The sequence below is a fragment of the Nipponia nippon genome, unplaced genomic scaffold (assembly GCF_047370975.1).
Source record: "Nipponia nippon isolate SJK-2023a ecotype South Korea unplaced genomic scaffold, ASM4737097v1 scaffold_1, whole genome shotgun sequence".
Lineage (NCBI taxonomy): Eukaryota > Metazoa > Chordata > Aves > Pelecaniformes > Threskiornithidae > Nipponia > Nipponia nippon.
In genome coordinates, this window is record NW_028262290.1 from 100534732 (window position 1) to 100553603 (window position 18872).

The 18872-nt window shown below is 38.5% G+C and overlaps 1 protein-coding gene across 4 annotated transcripts in view; it reads left to right on the forward strand.

Moving 5' to 3' along the window:
* Positions 1 to 18872, forward strand: part of CDKAL1 (CDKAL1 threonylcarbamoyladenosine tRNA methylthiotransferase) — a 429338-nt gene that overhangs the window by 294899 nt on the left and 115567 nt on the right. For all 4 annotated transcript variants that reach the window (XM_087764738.1, XM_087764716.1, XM_087764726.1 and 1 more), the window contains one exon: positions 18518 to 18698. In XM_087764738.1, coding sequence (XP_087620864.1) covers positions 18518 to 18698 — 181 coding nt within the window. The remainder of the gene's footprint in view (positions 1 to 18517; positions 18699 to 18872) is intronic.

The following is an 18872-nucleotide window of genomic DNA, read 5'->3' on the forward strand; positions in this document are numbered from 1 at the left end:
TTTGTCTCTCTAGAAGCTTTCTATTAAAGCTGGTGTTTGCGTACAGACCTTGAGTGTTGGCCCACCTTAATCCACACCAAGAGGATTTGCAAATCTTAGTCACCTCCCCTTTCCCCAGGTGGGATGTGACAAGTTTATTCTGGAACTATTAGCTGTGATTCTGGTGCATAGGATTTTTAAATCTTGCACCTTTCTTATCCACCTGTCCGCAAGTACAATGGGTTTTTAGGCCTTTCAGTATCCTTTGGGAGTTCACTGCCATTCTTTTCTGTGAAGATAGCTTATTCTTTAGCTGGAAGGAAAAAGGGGATTTGTGCTCTGATGGTTGGTTCTCCTTTCGTTGTTGTTTTCCATAAAGGCAAGGTAGCCCACGTAGCATTTCTGAAGTCCTTTTCCAAGGTGATTTCCAACTTTCAGTTATTTTAGGAAAGTCAAATTTAGAAATTTGCTTTTTTTCTTAAGCCTCATGCTTTCCTTTACAGATGCTTATTTTGTATCCTGCTTGCATTTTACCTTCTGTGTGTTAGGGGAGAACCCTAAAGAGCAGTCCCTGAACTCCTTGTATCCAGTGATGAAGAGTTCAGAGAGGTAAGCATACTCCTCAGAGTCTCACAGTAGATGAAAGGAATTAAAAAGTCATGAATAGGGATCACCTGCTTCTTTAACAGCTCCTTCAGTTAGACGTTACACAACTATGCTCTGCATCATACTTTTGTATTTTTTTTATATGCAAATTGGACAGTGGAAGCTTCACTTTCATCTTTGCTAAGTGATGCCCTATTGAGGAGGCTGCCTAGGAGAAAGCTGCATTTGCCATAGCTCTTCTTCAGTTTTAGTTCATTTGGAGACTTGATGTGCCTTTCTTCAGACTTTCTATATTGCTGGATTGTCTACAGTGACTGCAGGTAGTCCAGCTGAAGAAGAGAGTTTATTTACTTACCCATAACTGTTTTTACTTTGAGATATGCTATCTACACATTTAACCCTTCAATTTAGTTGTGTTTCTGAGAGTTAAGTCTAACTGTGGATTCTGTCTTTGAGGGGAACTGAGCCACCCGTGTTAGTACATGAACTACTGACCGAAAGGGGCGGCCCTGAAAGATGTTCGTTTGGATACTGCTGTCGTAATAAACATCATAGTTGTGAGTGCGTGCATATACCACTGTGTGATTACATGTAGATAACTCATCTTCTCTGAAGTGGTGTATAGGTACATAAGTGGTCTTCGTCTTCACCCTAGAACATGGCTGCTTTGTTATTTTTTGTTAATGCCAATCCAAATGCCAAAGAGATTGTATTTTTTTTTTTTATCTGAATATTTAGTTTTTCTCTAAAGGGTGGAATATTAACATTTAATCCTATTTTTAGGCTGAAAACAGGTAACTTCTACAAGAAAACACAAGTGTCCTAGAAATTGAGAACTATAAAATTAAGTAAATATTTTCAAATGGTGTTCTTTTCCACTAAGGTAAAAGCCAACAAAAACCTTCAGTGAGATCCTTAACTGCTCTGTCTTCTACTCATCTCAGCTGTAAACCCAACCTACTGAAACCTCTGGAATTTCAGTACTGGCACTGTGACTGGGGGAAGGGAAGTGTTGTGAATTATAAAGGCTTACAATAGATCACAGAGGATGAAGCATTTTCCATTAATGGACTCAAAAGTTACATCAATAAATAATTTCTAAAGATATGCATTTTTTTCCTACCTACTTAAAACATGTCTGTACCTCCCACCCACATGAAATAAGCATTTTTGGAATGCTGGTACATAGATGCAGCTTTGTGTTAGTTCAATATTTTCTACGTAATAAATGAGCTTAAATTGTCTGAGATACAGCTTCTTTCATCCTCAATGATCCTAATTTGCCACTTCCTTTTAACCTTCTTTTATACTATATCTTCTGTTTTTCTCGAAGTTGAAAAGCCAGTGTCCATGTTAGGGCCACCAAGTTATACCCACAGACACTTGATTTCAGCTTGGGGATTTACAGTGTTGGCACCAATGTTGTGAATAGTCGATTTTTCTGCCTAAGAATTCTTTATGTCTCATGTTGGTATTGCAGAGCCAAAAGGGTATCATTGTGCCTGGCAGGCATTTGGCAGGCTTTCCAGGTTCTTTAACTGATGCCCAAAGGCCATCACAGAGCATTATGTGATTTGATAAAATTTATTTCTGTGATATGGTCCGAATGCAAATATTCCTGTTTCCACTGAACTGATTTGATTCCATTTTTGTATTCTGCTCCCTCTGTATCATAGTATGCATATTTTATAAAATTATTCATTACATTTAAGTAGACTTTAACAAGGAGAGTCCCTAGTAACTATTGAATTCAAACTTGTCTTCATCTTGCAAAATTGAGTATATATAACTACCTCATTCCATTCATTTGAAACATTTTTCAGGTCTTTCAGTATTGATTTAGTTTAACTCTGCAGCTTAAGCCTGCTCCAGTAGTAACGAGTGAGAAGTCTGTCAGCATCTGTTTTGTGGAGCTTTTTCCCCCCCTGCAAATTGTAATATGATTCTCTGATTAGAACGTTGGAAACCTCAAAAATAGCATTTGTTTCATCTCTGTCAGTCTCACTATCTCTCTTTGTTTCTGTAATTGTCTCTAGTAATAAAAGTTTTCAATTTTTTCCTTTATCAGAACTATTACATTTAGTATTCTTGTCTGAGGACATCACTGATGTCCTTTTATAATGATGTTTTTAGAGGTTTTCAATTCTGTTCCATCTCTTGTATAAAATTTCATGAGTATTGCGGTTTTGACTTCTGCGAACTCTTTGGGGATTTCCTAAAGTTTATATTTTTCCTCAGTATAAGACTGATGCCAGTTCTTGAGCAGTTGCCTTGCTCCATGCTGATTCTCATTTCCTTTTCAATAGTAATCGTCCTGCCTAAGCTTCTAATTGTGGAAGCCTCAGAGACTCTGTTTGGGTTCTCTGACTTCACGTGCCATGTCTTTCTGTCGTACCATTTCAGGATAAAAGAAAATCTCCTTCCCTTAATCTTCAGGTATTACTCCTGTGCTTTGAATCAAGTTGGTAAACCCAATTGATAGCGATCCTCTCTCTTATCTAATTACATATACTCATATAAGAGAAAACACGTTACTCCTCTCAGCTACATCTTTATTCATTTTCCACTGCTATTAAATTTACCTGAAACCTTATTCCCTAAATACAATTTTCATACATTACCTATACCAATTTTAATGGTTTAGTGATGCCAAAGAGCTTTGTTGCCATAATTGGAATGCTGTCGTGTATTTGAATTCTTCATAAAATATATTTTTAATTTTGTCTTTCATGTTTCTTCAGTGATAACAGTATATTGTTGATTTTGTGCTGATTGTCTTTTACCTTTTGGTTGTAGATTTGTTCACTGCTAGGTCAAATCAGGTAACTGCTCACAACATTAAATTTTCGTAATTATTTCTCCACAGTATGAGTTTGCTAACTTTAAAAGATTAATTTTCTGCCTATTTTAATTCTTTAAAATGTGGTAACACATTTAAGCTGTGTCTGCTCCACTGCGTATTGGAGGACATCTGACACATACAAGCCCAAAATGTTTCGGGTGTCCGCCTTCCTGTCTTCTGTTTGAATAGCTGGGGTGGTTTGGTTTATTTTTTCCAAACTTCTAGATTTTTATTTGGACTTCATGAAGAGCTTTGCTTTCTGTAGGGTAAAAGATGGTAAGCTGATATCTCTCCTCATATTGACATGCAGTATTCCTCTTAAGTTTGTCTGAAATGTTTTGGAATGTCCCGTTTAGGGAGCCTACCTTTAGGTAGCAAAGCTACTGCTCGAATGACTTTGAGAGCTGTGGCTGTGTACAACCTGTCAAAGTCAAGAGTCCTTCCAAAAAAGGCACCTGAACTTATACATGTTTAACACTCCTTCATTTTATTTGAAGTTTTTGGCCATGACAAGATATACTGTTGTCCTGATAACGACATTGTAAATCATGCTAACTCTAATTTTTAAGGCACCGGCAACTTAGTGACACACTGAACTGAACAGAGAGAAATGGGTAAGAGCATCCCTGAGGCAACAGCATCTATTGACTTTCTATTAACTTTGTCATTGACAAACTAACAGTCTACATTTAAAAGATCGTCTTTTCTCTTCCTGATTTTGCTTATGATGTCCTGTATGTGTACTTCTGTGTGCATGTTTGCATCTGAACATTCTTCAAAACGTTTCAAGGAATGCATGTATTGATTACTTCCATTGACCCCAAAGTAGTAAACTGATTTTGCCTTTTACAAAGAAATGTTCTTAAATTTAAATTACTGACAATTCTAGACAAAGGAAACTGTTTCCAAAGTGTTAAGAACAAAAAGTGCATGATGACCTGGTTAGTTGAGGCCATCCTTCTGAAAGGTGAGCTAGGAGATTTTAGAGCTGTTTTCCCGGTGACTTCGCTTTTTCTGCCCAGTGTCCTCAACTGCATAGCAGGGTAAGCCCGTTCCTCCTTTTGGAAGTGAAGCCACAATATTTTGCTCTAACTTACGTTTTATTAACTAGTACATGAATTAATATCTTATTGTTATGGGCCAATCCTGTGTATTTAAGGAAGTCTTTATATTCTGAACTCACCTGCTGTTTGGGTGTACCTGAGAACAAAACAGATACTTCTCACAGTCATTCTTCCACCTTCCAATTAGCTGAGTGAACTGTGCTTGCTCATAAAGATTGATACGGTTTCTGCTGTGATTTCTTTAAATTCAGGTTGCTATCGGAGCATACCTCAAATGAGATGAGACAGTGTGATCTACAGACAGTATTTGTTGTGTGCTATCACTCCAGTGATGCCCATTAACTTAACAGTCATGCCCAGCTCTCTCTATATATCATTCCAGTTAATTTTTTTACGTGAATGAATAATTCTTTATGCACACTTACTTTGGAAAATTTGCTTCATAATTTCTTTAAACTAATTCTTGCAAGGTAAGTTCTCTGTTTCCCAGTGATCCAAGTTATATTGCATTGTGTTGATTTGGAACATAATTTACATTATCTTATCACACTTTCATTAGTAAAGCACACTGGATTTCTTTGAAGTTAAACTCATGGGTTTTGACTTAATAAGGAGATAGCATTGCTTGTGAGTCTGAAATGTTACCTCTGAAAATTTAGTTCTGAAGCTCTATAGGGTTGTGTTTCGATCACATTGTGGTGCCTGTGTTGTGCTTTCTTCTGAAGTTTTAAGACCATATTGTCACATTTGCCAGTGTAGCATGGAGTAAAACTGAAAAACTTTGAAGTTACATGATAGGAGCTTTGAATCTTTATGGGGTGGGGAGGGTGTATACACAGAATTTTGAGCCAAATACTACACTTAGTCTTAGAACTGAGAAATCTCTTATTATTATTCAAATCTGTTTTTTATGCTGCTCACAGAAGCAGTAGTTCCCCATACCTTTTTTCCATATGGTCATGTACAAATACTGCTCTGTAAGGAAAAAAAAAAAGTATTAAAGCAACGATAGTAAAAGTTTTTGCCCTACCAGATCTTCCTTTTATAAAGCCATAAATCTCAAGCCTATCTGGAAACACTGTCCAGTCCCCTACATCCTCTGTGCAGCTGTTAGTCCTGAAAGCTATCTGAGGAACAGGTATTAAGTCTGCAGTTATGAACATCTCTGAGTAAGGATGCAGAATTATAGCTATCATAACATCGCTATCCAAAATGCTGTTTCGTTTTGGTATTTTCCTATTCTGTTCTTAATTTCAAAATGCATCCTCTTAAATATCAAATTAACTTTGTACATGATTAGTCTTTGCTTCCATATTCAGACATTCAAAACCTGTTGTTCTCAGAGGTAGAAATGTCCTACACTTGTAAGCGGAAAGCATCTCTGAGAATTAGACCGATGTGGCTGCTTAAACCTTGCCCCAGCCGACCTGCCTACCGCTCGCTCTCTTTTGAATCTGTGGTTCTGATATTTAATTATAACAACACCTTTTGTAAGTACTGTGTTGATAAGGATGTAGCATATAACTGCTGTATTTTGGATGATCAGCTGGTGTGGTATAAGTTGTATTTCGTTAGGTATTTTGGAAATGGAGTGGAGATCATTAAATTTAGTGCACATCGTGCATGTGTTGTTAACTGCTGTTTCCTTCACAACCTTAATCCTTCCCGTGTAGATGTTTGCAACTGGAAAACTTTCCATGTGATGTTTTCTTACAAAGAAGTAGGACACAAAAAACCCAGCCAAATTGGTTTTATAGCTTGTGATGTGAAAGAATTATGTCTCTTTTAAATCTGTCAGCTGTTTTGGGGTAACTCTTTCGAGCTGAGCATGTTTTCCTCAAAATCTGTGTTGCTTCAATGTCTGTCTTGCCAGGAGCCATTCTCCTCCCTCTCTCTCTCTGCTGCAGAAGTTCTTAATATAAATGATCTTGAACCAAAACCTTAGAATAAAACATCTGACCCAATGGCAATTTTAGTTCTTCATTTTCTTCCTTGATCCATTCTTGGTTCTGCTTCAGATAGAAATCTTGAATTCTCTGTTAAAGTCTTGCAACTTGTCATACTGCTACTCCTTTGACAACTTGTTCTGTTCTCCCCTACCCCACGTTGCTGACTTTGGCCTGTCTTTGAAACGTGCTTGGCCTTCTTTTTGTTGCCAGTTCTCGCTTATTTATTTTCTAAAACTTCACCTAGCCTGTGTGTTTCAGCAAAGAGTTATTCACTTCCGTCAGATTCATACCTTATGGGGAAATAGTTTAATAAGGAGAGGGCTATTGCTCCTGAACTATTTAATATCCAGCTGAAGTCAGCTGCAGAGTCCTTGACTTTTTGAGATGGCGTCTCTGCTCAGCTTTCTTTTTGAGGTGGCATATTCATTGATCGATCTCTTTTAATGACAGTTAAGTTTTTCTGAACATCTGTTCAGTAACAGCTTAGAAAGAGGCGGAGGCTGGTATCAATTTAAAGAAGGTGTAGCTATGCCAGTAATCCCAGGCTTCTCCTGTGAAGCAGGTAGAATGGGACTCAGCGTAGTGTTTATATCTCTGTGGAGGAGAGAATTTTTCCCCATCTTTTATTTGGCAGTTTCTGTTTTCCCGTAGCAGGGGAAAGCAGTAGTATGAGTCCTCTTTTCCTGAATTTTAACGCTGATCCTGTTGGCAAGTGATTTTTACCAGTTTGTTGTCCCTGTTGCAGACTCTGCTCTCAAAGTAAATTTCAGAACATGGCTGTCATAAAGGTAGTGTATTTTAATGATGTTGGGGTGTAACATCTCTCTAGGTGTGGAATGTTTACCAATGCTGTACTTGCATTTTCTTAAAAATAAACAAATGTCATTGGCATTTCTCTTTTGTCCCTTACCTTGTGAAAGGTCCATTACCTTTTGCTACCTGCTTACTAGAAAACAAATGAACCGAAACCTGAAAGAAAAATTTAAAAAGCAGACCATTTATCTAAATTCTAGAAATACTTCAAGAGATTTTTATCTCGTTGTGCCTGTATTGTTAAATGCTGTCAACACCCCTCTCAAAAAGGATATGTTACAATGGGAAATGTTACTGTGAAGACTAACAGAGATTATCAGAGGTATGACAGATCTGTCACACAAAGGAAATTAAGGACTCTTCAGTTTGGAAAAGTGCTAATTGAGAGGGACTAGAACAGAGGTCAGTAAAACCGTGAGAAGGTGAACAGAGTCGTTACCGGTCTCTCCCAGCATCACAATTATGGGACATCAAATGGAATTAGCAAGTGGCAGGCTCAGAAAAGAGAGATTTTGTTTTGGTTTTTTCTTTCTTTCAACTGGTTACGATATGGAGGGGTTTAGATTCAAGGGGAGACTGGAGAAGTTAGTGGAGGAGAAGTCCATCAGAGGCTACTCGTTACAAAAACACCTCTCTGACAAAATCCGGTTGTTGGAAGGAGGAAGGGAGTCTGGGGGACTCTACATCTTAAACATTTTCCTGGGCTTCTGCTGCGTCCCATTGCTAGCAGTAGACTACTGGCTTAGGTGGACCTTTGGTCTGATCTATCTTATTTTCAAAGTCCCTGAAACAGGGACTGTAGATTATAGAGGGGCAAAAACACAAGTTCAGAAAGAGCTTTTTTTTTTTTTTTTTAATTAGCATTTGTTAATGGAGCACTGCTTGCAGTTTTTTCATTTGGTTTCATCATGCCAAAAAGGCATGTTAATCATTTTGTTTTATACGCCTGATTTCTGTGTCAGAGTGAAGAGCTAAATGACTGTCACTGAAACAGACATGGATGGGTCCTCAGAGCCCAAGACAGTTAGTGCTGGTGATAAGCATTGTGTCAGACTGAGGAAAAAGTATATAATATTCTCAGCTACTCATGGCTGAGATCCTATTATTTCTGACCATGCCTGACAGCTCTAATGTTAAACAGTGAAGGGTCATAGAAAATTAGTGTAATTTCAATGGCTGCTTTAGTGCAGCAAACATTAAGTCAGTTCCCAAAACAGTTCCCTGGTGCAACCCTTAATAAATTCAAACTTTATTTTTAGTGGTGACCTTTAGTAATGCGAGCCTTGATCCATTGAGATGCTGTTCACTTTTGATGCATCTCCAAATCCCTTTTTTATGCATTTTAAATCAACACACGCTTATTCTGAATTTATGCGTGTGGATAGACGGAGAGATGTAATTTAAACACATCTGTTCAAATATGCATTTCAGATCAACTTGGTGCCGGTTCTCATAATACGGCTGAGTTTTTGACGGGTATTATATCCCTAAAGTACACAGCAGATGGTATTTATTAGAGATTGAATGGAAATGAAGTTTAAGGATGTTGAGCTTTTTGTCTTAAGTCGCTCATTTTTTAATCATAAAACAATAATGATCTGAAGTTATAAATCTGTAATGAAGTTCTGTAAAATGTTTCATATTTATGGGAAGAGTAGAACACCTTATATTTGAATAAAGTTAGTCCAAGCCTTAACTGTTTGGTTTTTTAAGAAAATTGATAATGGCAAGTATTGTAATGTTTCTTATAAAACATTTGGGCTGCATCTAGTAGGAACTCTAGCAACCTTCACTGTAATTGTTTAAAGAGAGTAAAACTCTGTGTACTCTTTCATCCTCAGGCAGTGAGCTCTGCTAATTCTGAAATATATTTTTATCTAGGTCACTATTCCCTCACAACAAGGACAGACCCAGTCCCTACTCACACAAAGTCCTCCATACCTATACCTTCTCAAGTTGAGTTGTGGAAATCAGGTCTCCTAGCTGCCTCCAGGTGTCGTTCAGCCCAGTTTCTGAAAGAGCTCTTCTGGGGGCAGGAGGTGGGCTTGGGAAAAAAACAGTCGTAAAAAATACCCATTCTCACTCTCAGTTAAATTCTGAGAGCTGTTAGATTGTGCATCTTGATCACAGCTACTATTCTACAGCCTTTGTAAGGTGACTTGCATCAAAACCACTAATGACTCCAAAGTTCAAAACCAAGCTCTTAAGCTGCACTTGCAAATCGGTTGGAAGTTGCTGCAGATCACAAAGCTCAGGTGTAATGTGTTCCCTGTGGGAATCACCACCATGAGCAGTGTTTAGTGCTCTGTGAGGTGTGGAATGCAAAAAGCACAATGCATGCAGTGACTCTGTAGCTGTCAGGCTAGGCTTAATAAGCAGTTTCTGCTACCCTTGAAATCTGAAGTGTTTCACTATGAATAACCTCCAAATTAAATGGTAGGATTTATGATCTTGCAATTATTCTCCCATGTGTGTATGTGCTTACATCCTTCTTCAGGGAAATCTGCAAGGATACTCTGAAGAAATACTCTGGGGGTTTCTCTGTGGTCATGTCTGGGTTTTGTTTGTCTGTTTTTTATATACACATATATATATATATACACACACACAACATATAAACAATACCTCATTACAATTTCTTTGTCTGGTTTGTTGTGTCTTAGGCATCAGTTTCAGAGAGATAAGATCCAAGCTGTGAAAACAATTAAAAAAAAAAAAAAGTCTTAAAATTATGCATTTTACACATATAAACAAAATATTACCTACTTAAACGTCTGCTAGTATTCAGTGTTTTCAATAGTCAAGTGAAAGTAAAGAAGTGAGTTGACTTATAAATGAAGCCATTATGGACTTCTACAAACAATAACAACATAAAGTTATCTTCACTTTAATGCAGGCAAACTGCGAGGTGAAGGAGAACTGATTTGTGACACAACCTGGAGTTCTGTTAGGCAGTAATAGAGAACATCTTAAAATACTTGAAATAATACAATTGCTTTGCAGTGGGAACACGTACGTGAATAAAAGATGTTAGCAGGTGTCCTGCCAGGGTGGAATCTCATGCTATTGTATTTAATAGAAATATATACACCATAAACAGGTCTAAATTTGGTGAAAGTAATCAAAACAGAAGGTCTGAATAACTAATACACAACACAGTTTACAAATAATGAAATTTAAGTGTGTGAGTTTATTAAAGAAACTTTTTTCTTGCACTGAATATAAGCAGCTTTCTTTTTTAGAGAGTGAGGCCACAGCTTTCACCCATTTCTCTCAGTATGTGATTGTATCCAACACTATTGGATGTACTATACATTTAGGTTTTTTTCCAATACAGTTTATTACACATCTAATAGAAATTCAGTCAAAATGCAGTAAATTAATCTTTTTAATTGGCTTGATCTGATGGACAGTTTGATAGAAGCAAACATAAGGTCCCTCAGACTTAAACAAAGCTTGAAGTCGAAGACATTAATACTAACTATAGAAGAGCGGAAATGGATACTACTTTTACATTATTTATATTTATTTTATTGAGGTCTGACTCCCTGGCCATGTTCACTCCAATATCTTGCCCTCTCTCTGTTCTTTTAGATTGTATTGAAGTCTGTGAAATGTCCATCCTGTCCTGCCATTTATACTTTTATTGCTAAATTTTATAGTAGTATTCTAAATATCTTTCTTGAGAAGTCATGATTGGATCTACCCTACTTATCCTACATTCAGTTGCAAAATCTCCCACTATTTGTCCTGATAATGTCAATGACATCATTATGTGTCTAGAGCAACTGAACACTGGAAGAGGAAACGGCAGCATTAAATAGAATTCTATATAAGAAGTAATAACATAAGTTCTGTGGTGGACTTGATAGTACTGCTTATTTTCTTACATCATTTTCTTAAATATCAATGCTCATGATACATATAGCTGCCTTTGGATAAGCAGTCTTACCAAATGATAGTTTATATTTAGCCGTAAGGCTCAGTCTGTTACCATTTAAAAGGCTTCACACATAAATGTTAATGAAATGTCTTCTGTCGCTGAACCGAGGTACTTTCCAGTTTCACTCCATGTGTAAATCAGTTGAGCAATTGATATGAGGGTTTGAAAGAGCTCTTTTTTCTGCCACAGAGGTTTTGAACTTGTACATCCTGGACTACTTTTAAACGCATATGGAAGAGATTACTAAGAAAAACATTGTCAGTGGATATCCATTTATTAGAAGTCTGTTCATCCATTGCATAATTTAGGGTAAATCGTAAACTGAAAAAGATGGAAAACCCCCTGCTTCAGAAATTATGTTCAGGTTTACTCCCCTAACTCCAGACACTTAAATTAGGGGTATATTGTGCTGTGCTCCATTCATGGTCCGTGGAGAGAGAGAGAGAAGTGCAGGAGGATTTCAGATCAGAAGTAGGCTGAATCCCTTTCTAAAAGTGTCGGGATCTTCCCATGGCTTAATTCTCAGGCTAATCTCCATATAGTCAAGAGAGAGGCAGGGTGAAGTTTCATGTTGTTACTAGCCTTTGAAAGAGGCAGTGCTTCCAGCTGAGCAGTCTGTTTCTCTTGTGCTAGCTCCAGCTCGTGTGACTCCTCAGTGAGCAATTCAAGTGTAAGTCAGAAATCCCACAAGACTAGGCCTTGTAGAGAAAAAAGAAAGAGGGAGGGAAAGGGCTTCTTGGAGGACTGTGTGCGGTCACGGAAGATGCAAACATCTCCTTCAGCACCAACACAAAATGGCACATTGAGATGCCTGTAAATATGCTTGAAAGACCAACTTTCAGATACCTTCAAATTATTTCATTCATTAACTTCATTTCATTTGCAGGTTCCCTAAACAGGCATATATCGCAGAAAGGTTCTAAAAGGCTGAAATAACATTTCGGAGAAGACTGTTTTTATTTTCATAAGAATTCCACTTTCTTTTCCCTAACATTTTTTCAATGTGAATTTCTAATTTATGAATCAAGAAGTTGCTAGGTCATCACATTTTTGTGTTGACCTTAATTACTCTAGATTTCCCAGGCAGTTCTTGTACCCTTCTGTAAGAACATAGTGTTTTAAATTTATTCATATAGCTGTTTATTCTAATCCAGTATTTTGTTATACTGGGAGGGGTGGAGGTGGGGGATCTTGGTTAAGAGCAAGTTGGTGGCTTTAAGTCATTGCTGGATTTACGTGTTAAGTGCTGAAAGGGAAGTGGGAAGAATATGTGATCATGCAAAAGAATTTCAAGTGGTCACATGAGTAGGTGAAGGGCCTGATGAATTTTAGCTCCTTTACATAATTTCCTCCCTGAGCATGGATTTGGTTTGTAATGGTTATTGCTAAAGGAAATGTTTTCTGTAACTAAAGCCAGATGAAATGATCCATGTAACATCTGAATCCTAGCAAGTTTCACACTTTTGCTGCTGGTTTTCTTAGACATCTTGCTCTATGAAAAGTGGGGGGGGGGGGGGGGGTGTTTACCATTTTTGGCAGCTTGACACTTTTATCTCTTTCCTAAGTCAAACGACCAGGGATTTTGCATTTCACTCCCAACTTGCCTTCCATCAAGAGTTCTCTAACTTCCCTCTGTTGGTGAATTGGTCTGTGGTAACTGTCACTGTAATATCTGCTATGCTTTCCTGTTACTGCTATCCCAGTTTCTGTTTTCTCTAACATTGGTAACTAAGTCCCCTGGGCAGAAAACAGCAGGAAACTTGTCACTGTGAGGTTATGCCTGCACTGCTTGCTGGTTAGCAGTATGCAACAGAAATACCTGAGCAAACAGAGCTCCAGGAACTACCTAGCTGTAGTAGCACAGAGCTTACCTCAGACTGATTTATTCTTCTGGGCTTGTTTAGAGCTAACTCAGACACCTGTGAGCTGCGAGGAGGCAATTCTCAGGGCAGCAGTTACCCACAGTGCGTTCTTTACTTACCCACGACTTTACTTCCAGGTATCAGCCACTCCTTTGGGAGGTAGAACACATTTTTTCTCTGACCCAAGGGGCTGACTTGGCTCCTTCTCAGGCAGAGGGCAAGATGTTGCATTTCTTCTGTGTCCTTTCAAACACATTTGTTCCTCCTTTCTGTGAGGTTTTGGATATCTGTCCTCTCAGCACTTGTTCATGATCATGTCTAGGTATGCTGGTCCTTATAGCGTCACACTAAAATGGACACTTTTTACTGTAAGATGAAATAGTTGCTGCTTTTTGGATGGTCAGAACTGCCCAAGATGATGGTGATTGTATTGCTGGTCTGGTTCAGGATGACAAAGCATAAATCCGCTTGAGTAGATGGAAGGGATTTATCTATGTAGAGGCACATAAAGGAGAGAATGTTGAGGAACCCTAAGTATTAGGGCTGTATAATGCATGGCATTGATTATTCCTCAAATTCATCTTTTTCTGAAATTCCACAATTTTATTGTAAAATGTTCCCATTGAGAGTAAACTTTGAACTCTGTTTTTTCTTGGTTTCTAAAGTTGAGCGAATGGAGATGATAGTATGTCTTCAGAGAAAAAAATCTTGCAAGATTTATGATTGCCAGATAAAACGATTGCACGCAGCCTTTCTAGGCGTTTGTCAGGATTATAAGCGTTTAAAATGGCTGGCGAAGTTTAAGTCATTTTATGCAGAGAAGTATTGAAACAGACTGACCACCTCCATTAGCTAGGCTATATGGAGCATCCAGACTTCTGTATGTTTGAAACAACTTTCTGCTTTTTTAAAATCATTTTATCTTTAATAAGGACCACTGCGTATTCTTGGTTCACTGAACAACGTGTTGCGGAGCTTCTCTGCTAACCCTAGACAACATTTGCTGCAATTGAATTTTTAGACTGAGTGTAAATGCATTTATGTAAAAAATGTTACAAAATGCTTACTGGGGATGTTCAGCAGTTTTTTCTTTGTTTGCTTCAGAATAGATAAGCTGCATTTCTTTTCAAAAAACAATTTAATATTGGCTGATGCACAAGAAATTGTTTCTTGTGTAATTTTGCATTGTATTTCATAGCTGGGACAATTATTTAAACATCATCTGAATCTATGCAATAAGGAATTTTGTGCTGCTTTCTTTCAGATTGTCAGAGCACAGGTCACTTTAATTTTCAAGTGTATATGTGTTTTATATTTTTCCGCAATTATATTTTTTTTCCCCTTTTTTTCTCGTTAAGAAATGATGTTTCGCATGTGGAACTAACTGTACTTATTTTTATTTGTCAATGTCTTGAGAAAGGCTAAGAGCTTGATTTTTGTCAGTAACTGGATTTTATTCTGAGTGAAATCTCATACTTTTCTCCCCTTTTAAAACTACTTTTTAAACAATATAATCAACAGTGGTATAAAAATGCATTATGCAATGTCATATTTTAGGCAGTCATACTGGATTGAACGGTAATTAATTGCTGCTGCTGAATGCACTGTGGTCCTTATTCTCTTTTCATACTCTAGCTTTTCTTTGTGTGTAATAATTCCATCCAGGAAGAAATCTAATTACTAAGATAATTAACACCTTATCACCAAATGGAGTTCAGACATTTGTAGACGTTATGAATTTTTAAAATATGTAATTTCCTTTTAACTGAATGACAACTGGTGTTATGGAGAAAAAGAGCATATTTTATTGTATCTAGCTTGATTGGACCTTATAATTCATGTTGCTATAGAAACAACCAAACCTTTGTAAAGGATGGTATTACTACTACCACTGGTAATAAATGCTTTGACTGTTGCCAATAGTGTCATTAAAATGGTTAAAATAACTTCATTGTAATGGTTTTGTCAAACGTAATGAATGTAATGTTCACGTTCTGAGAAATGGCAGCTGGTGTTATATGATACTGATTTATAAAGTAATGTACTTTTTCTTCCATAAGCTTACTATTACTGCACAAGATATTTGCGATGTGAACAAAATCATGTTGCAGAATACAGTGCTCCTCTGTTCACTCAGTCCTTAAAGCTAACGAATTTACTGTTACTTGATATCAAGCAGAACTTCATATCTTGCAGTTTGTCAGTCTTAAGAAAGCAATGGTAGTTGATGCCATTTAGCCAACAGCTCAGAGGATTTTTGCTGTTCTGTGCAATATTCAGCTTGTGTTTCCCACGTATGATTATTGGACCAAGTCCTTGAAAATATTCCGTTTTATACCAGTTTTGATTTGGTATCCAAAACCCGTGTTTTAACTTCATCTCAAATGATGGAGTCTGAATTGATGAACTCAAAAGGAACTGAAAGAATTTAGTTTCTTTTGTGGGGATTTTTCATAAGGAAAAGGTGAAAGAAGATTCTAGTAATATAATGTCTAATAAATTCCTGTGCAGCTAACTATATATGCAGACACATGTAAAAAGGAGGCCAAGACATTTCCTTTAATCTAAGCTCATTGCCAATACTTAAATAAAAAATTGATTTCTTTGAGGTTAAAAAACAAAGTCACAAAAGATATTTACTACCATATACTGTTTGTATGAAGGCTGCTGTGGTGCATGTAGGTTACGCATGCTTTAATATTGCACCTAATCAAATTACTAAGAACAATATTCTCTGCTTCCCCTTTCTTGGGTCTTTTGCTGACAGGTTCTCCTATTCCAGTAGAGCTCATTGTTACAGGAAGTTTTTCTTTCAGCTATTCAAACTCAAGTTTCTTCACCCACTGTAATCACAGCACTATTTTTTCTGTGGTGATGTACAGTCTAATAAGAAACTATAGTTCTCTTTGACCATTCAAATACTTTATAAATGTCATTTGGATTACATGCGTTCCTGTTTACAGTTCTGCTGTCTCTTGTCCTGATGAGGGGAAGAGAAGCCTTCCAGCCATTTCTTCAGATTGGAGACAGTCTTGGAGACCCCTTCTTAAGCTCAGGTGTGAGCTTTGCTTGTGGCAGTGGTCTTTATGCCATTCACCCCTAAAAGAATCTGTCTCAGCTGTTCCCTTGCCTGTAGCCTGCTTAAGAACTGTAGAATTATTTAGGTTGGAAGGGACCTCTGCAAGTCATCTCATCTATTCCTCCCACTTGAAACAGGACCAGCTTTAAGTCAGATACCACCAATATGTTTATAGGATTCTTACTTTTCCTCATGAATCATATTTTCTCCAGTTCATCATTGTTACTGATAGTGTAGAATCAACTCTGTGTTGTAGAAACAGTCTCATCTGTGTTAATAGGGAGCACTGAGCACTTCTGAGCACTACACATTTCTCTCTCTCTGCAGAAGGGGTTTGTCTTTATTCCCACTTTACACAAGCAGGCTGAATACAAAACAGTGCTGTGGTTTCACAGTTTCTCATAGGGCAGTGGTCATCCAGCTGGCTAGTGTCACATTTGGAAAACTGAGTTGATATCTCCTGGGTCCCATAGAGTGCTCTGTAAATACCACGCAGTAGTCTCTTGATTGTAGGACTCATTTTTCTGGGCCATGTCACAGAATCACAGAAGGGCTGAGGTTGGAAGGGATCTCTGGAGTTCATTTTGTCTAACCCCACCCCCCGCTCAAGGGGGGCCACCTAGAGCCAATTGCCCAGGACCGTGTCCAGACAGCTTCTGAATATCTCCAAGGAGGGAGACTCCACAGCCTCCCTGGGCAATGTGTGCCAGTGCTCAGTCACCTTCAGTAAAAAAGTGTTTCCTGATGAGGAGCACACCACCTGAGCCCCCATGCCCTTGACTGCTGCCCCCCAGAGCTCTGTAGTCACTTCTAATACTGTCCAGATTTCCACTCACACTATCGTTTGTGCCCACATGAAATAGCAGCAGGGAGTAGTAGTCAGAGCTCCAGATGAGCCCCACAACATCCCAGATCCTGGCCCCTGGCAGACTGCAAACTTCTTGAGATGGTTGGTCGGGTTGACAGATGGGTGCCTGTGTCCCCCACAGCAGGGAGTCACCCATTACGATGACTCGCTGCTTCTTCCTGGTGGTCTTGTGTGGTTTAGGGGTTAGGTAGACCAGATACTTTACTTGTTGGCCCATCTGGCTCCTCTTTGACTTTGAGGGCGATGAAACTATTTTGCAATTGTAAGCCCTTAGGTGGAGCAGGATCCTTCCTCTTGGTGTCAGAAGTCACTACCGTCCATCCTTCCCCTTCTCCACAGGTAGTGGGGGTTGACACTACCTGCTTCTCTGCTGCAGATGGGGCCTGAGGCTCTTGAAGCTGTTGAGTTGCAGAGAAGATCCTGTCTATCTCCCTTTCATCTTCTCTGATGCTGCGCAGCCTGCTCACTTCCTCCCGTAACTCCTTCACTTGGAGGCACAGCTCCTCCAAGACAGCACAGCTCCTGCAAGACAGAGGGCCATCTCTCCTGGCATCAGGGAGAGCCCCCAGGGACTCCCTGCAGCCTGGGACTCAGAGGACTGCATCCACCAGCTGAAGCTCAGTCTGGGTGCAAGCCTCAACCCTAGCAGGGACAGCTACTCCAACATCTACAGGGGAGAAGGCTCAGTGACACGTTACCACTGTGTCTGACTATTGTTGTGGCACAATTTCAACTGAGGCCCCCTTACTTCACCCCCTTCTGTGCACCCTGATGCGCTAACTGCTGCGTCTGTGGCTGCCTCTGTTAGCTGCGCCCTCTTAAGCTGCTGTGTGTAAGGGTTCTGCATGTTCAGTCCAAGGGGAACAGTCAGGAAATGTTGACCTTGCTAAATAACAAGAGAGCTCAGTGCCTGTGCATTTGTAAACTTAAATATATTGTTTTCCTTTTAAAGCAAGGCATAGGCTGATTTTATGGAGTACTCAGTTAGAAATTAACTTGTGACTAAGAGATGTTTTATTGGCTCCAAAGCCAATTTTGTTCAAAATTGCTAGGTTATATGGCATGCCAGTCCCCTCTTTTGGATATCCTGTTCTACTTTGATAGCAGCATTATAAAACATTAAATAGTTTACAAATTCTAGTGGCTAAGTCTCAGAAGTTATAAATTTTGTGGATTAAGCAATCAAAATTCAAGAAATTTACAAGCTCTGCTGATCACCTATAATTTCGAATGAAGGAGGAGTTGGTCCAGATGTTTTTACTCTTCTGTCGCAATCCTAATCCAATATTTGCTGCAATATCTTTCTTCTATCCCATGTGCTCTCGGCTGACTACCAAACACATTTTTCATTACCAAGCAATGGTATTAAAATATTATTATTTTTTTGTCCAAGGATCATTTTGGGTCTCAGTTTCTGTAGATGAGGACTTATGACTCTATATACAGTAGCTTTTAAGGCAGCAAGACTTTTATATGTCCTTAGTTCAGTGCTCCTTTCTGCTTTCTTTACAGAGTGCCTGGAATAACAATTGCTACAGACATCATCTGTGGTTTTCCAGGAGAGACAGATGAAGATTTTCAAGAAACAATGAAACTTGTAGAACAGTACAGGTTTCCGAGCTTGTTCATTAATCAATTTTACCCACGCCCAGGAACGCCAGCTGCAAAAATGCATCAAGTTCCAGCTGCAGTGGTAAGATCCATTTTCTTGTGCCACTGTACACGGTGTACTCATATGACTTTATATATAAATTACTGTTCAGATTGTTAGGAAGGGTAAAATAGTGGTTATACTGAAGTCATGTCTTCTTCCTATCAGCTTTGGCTGAATGAGTACCAAGAGGGGTACCTGATTGATTACACATAT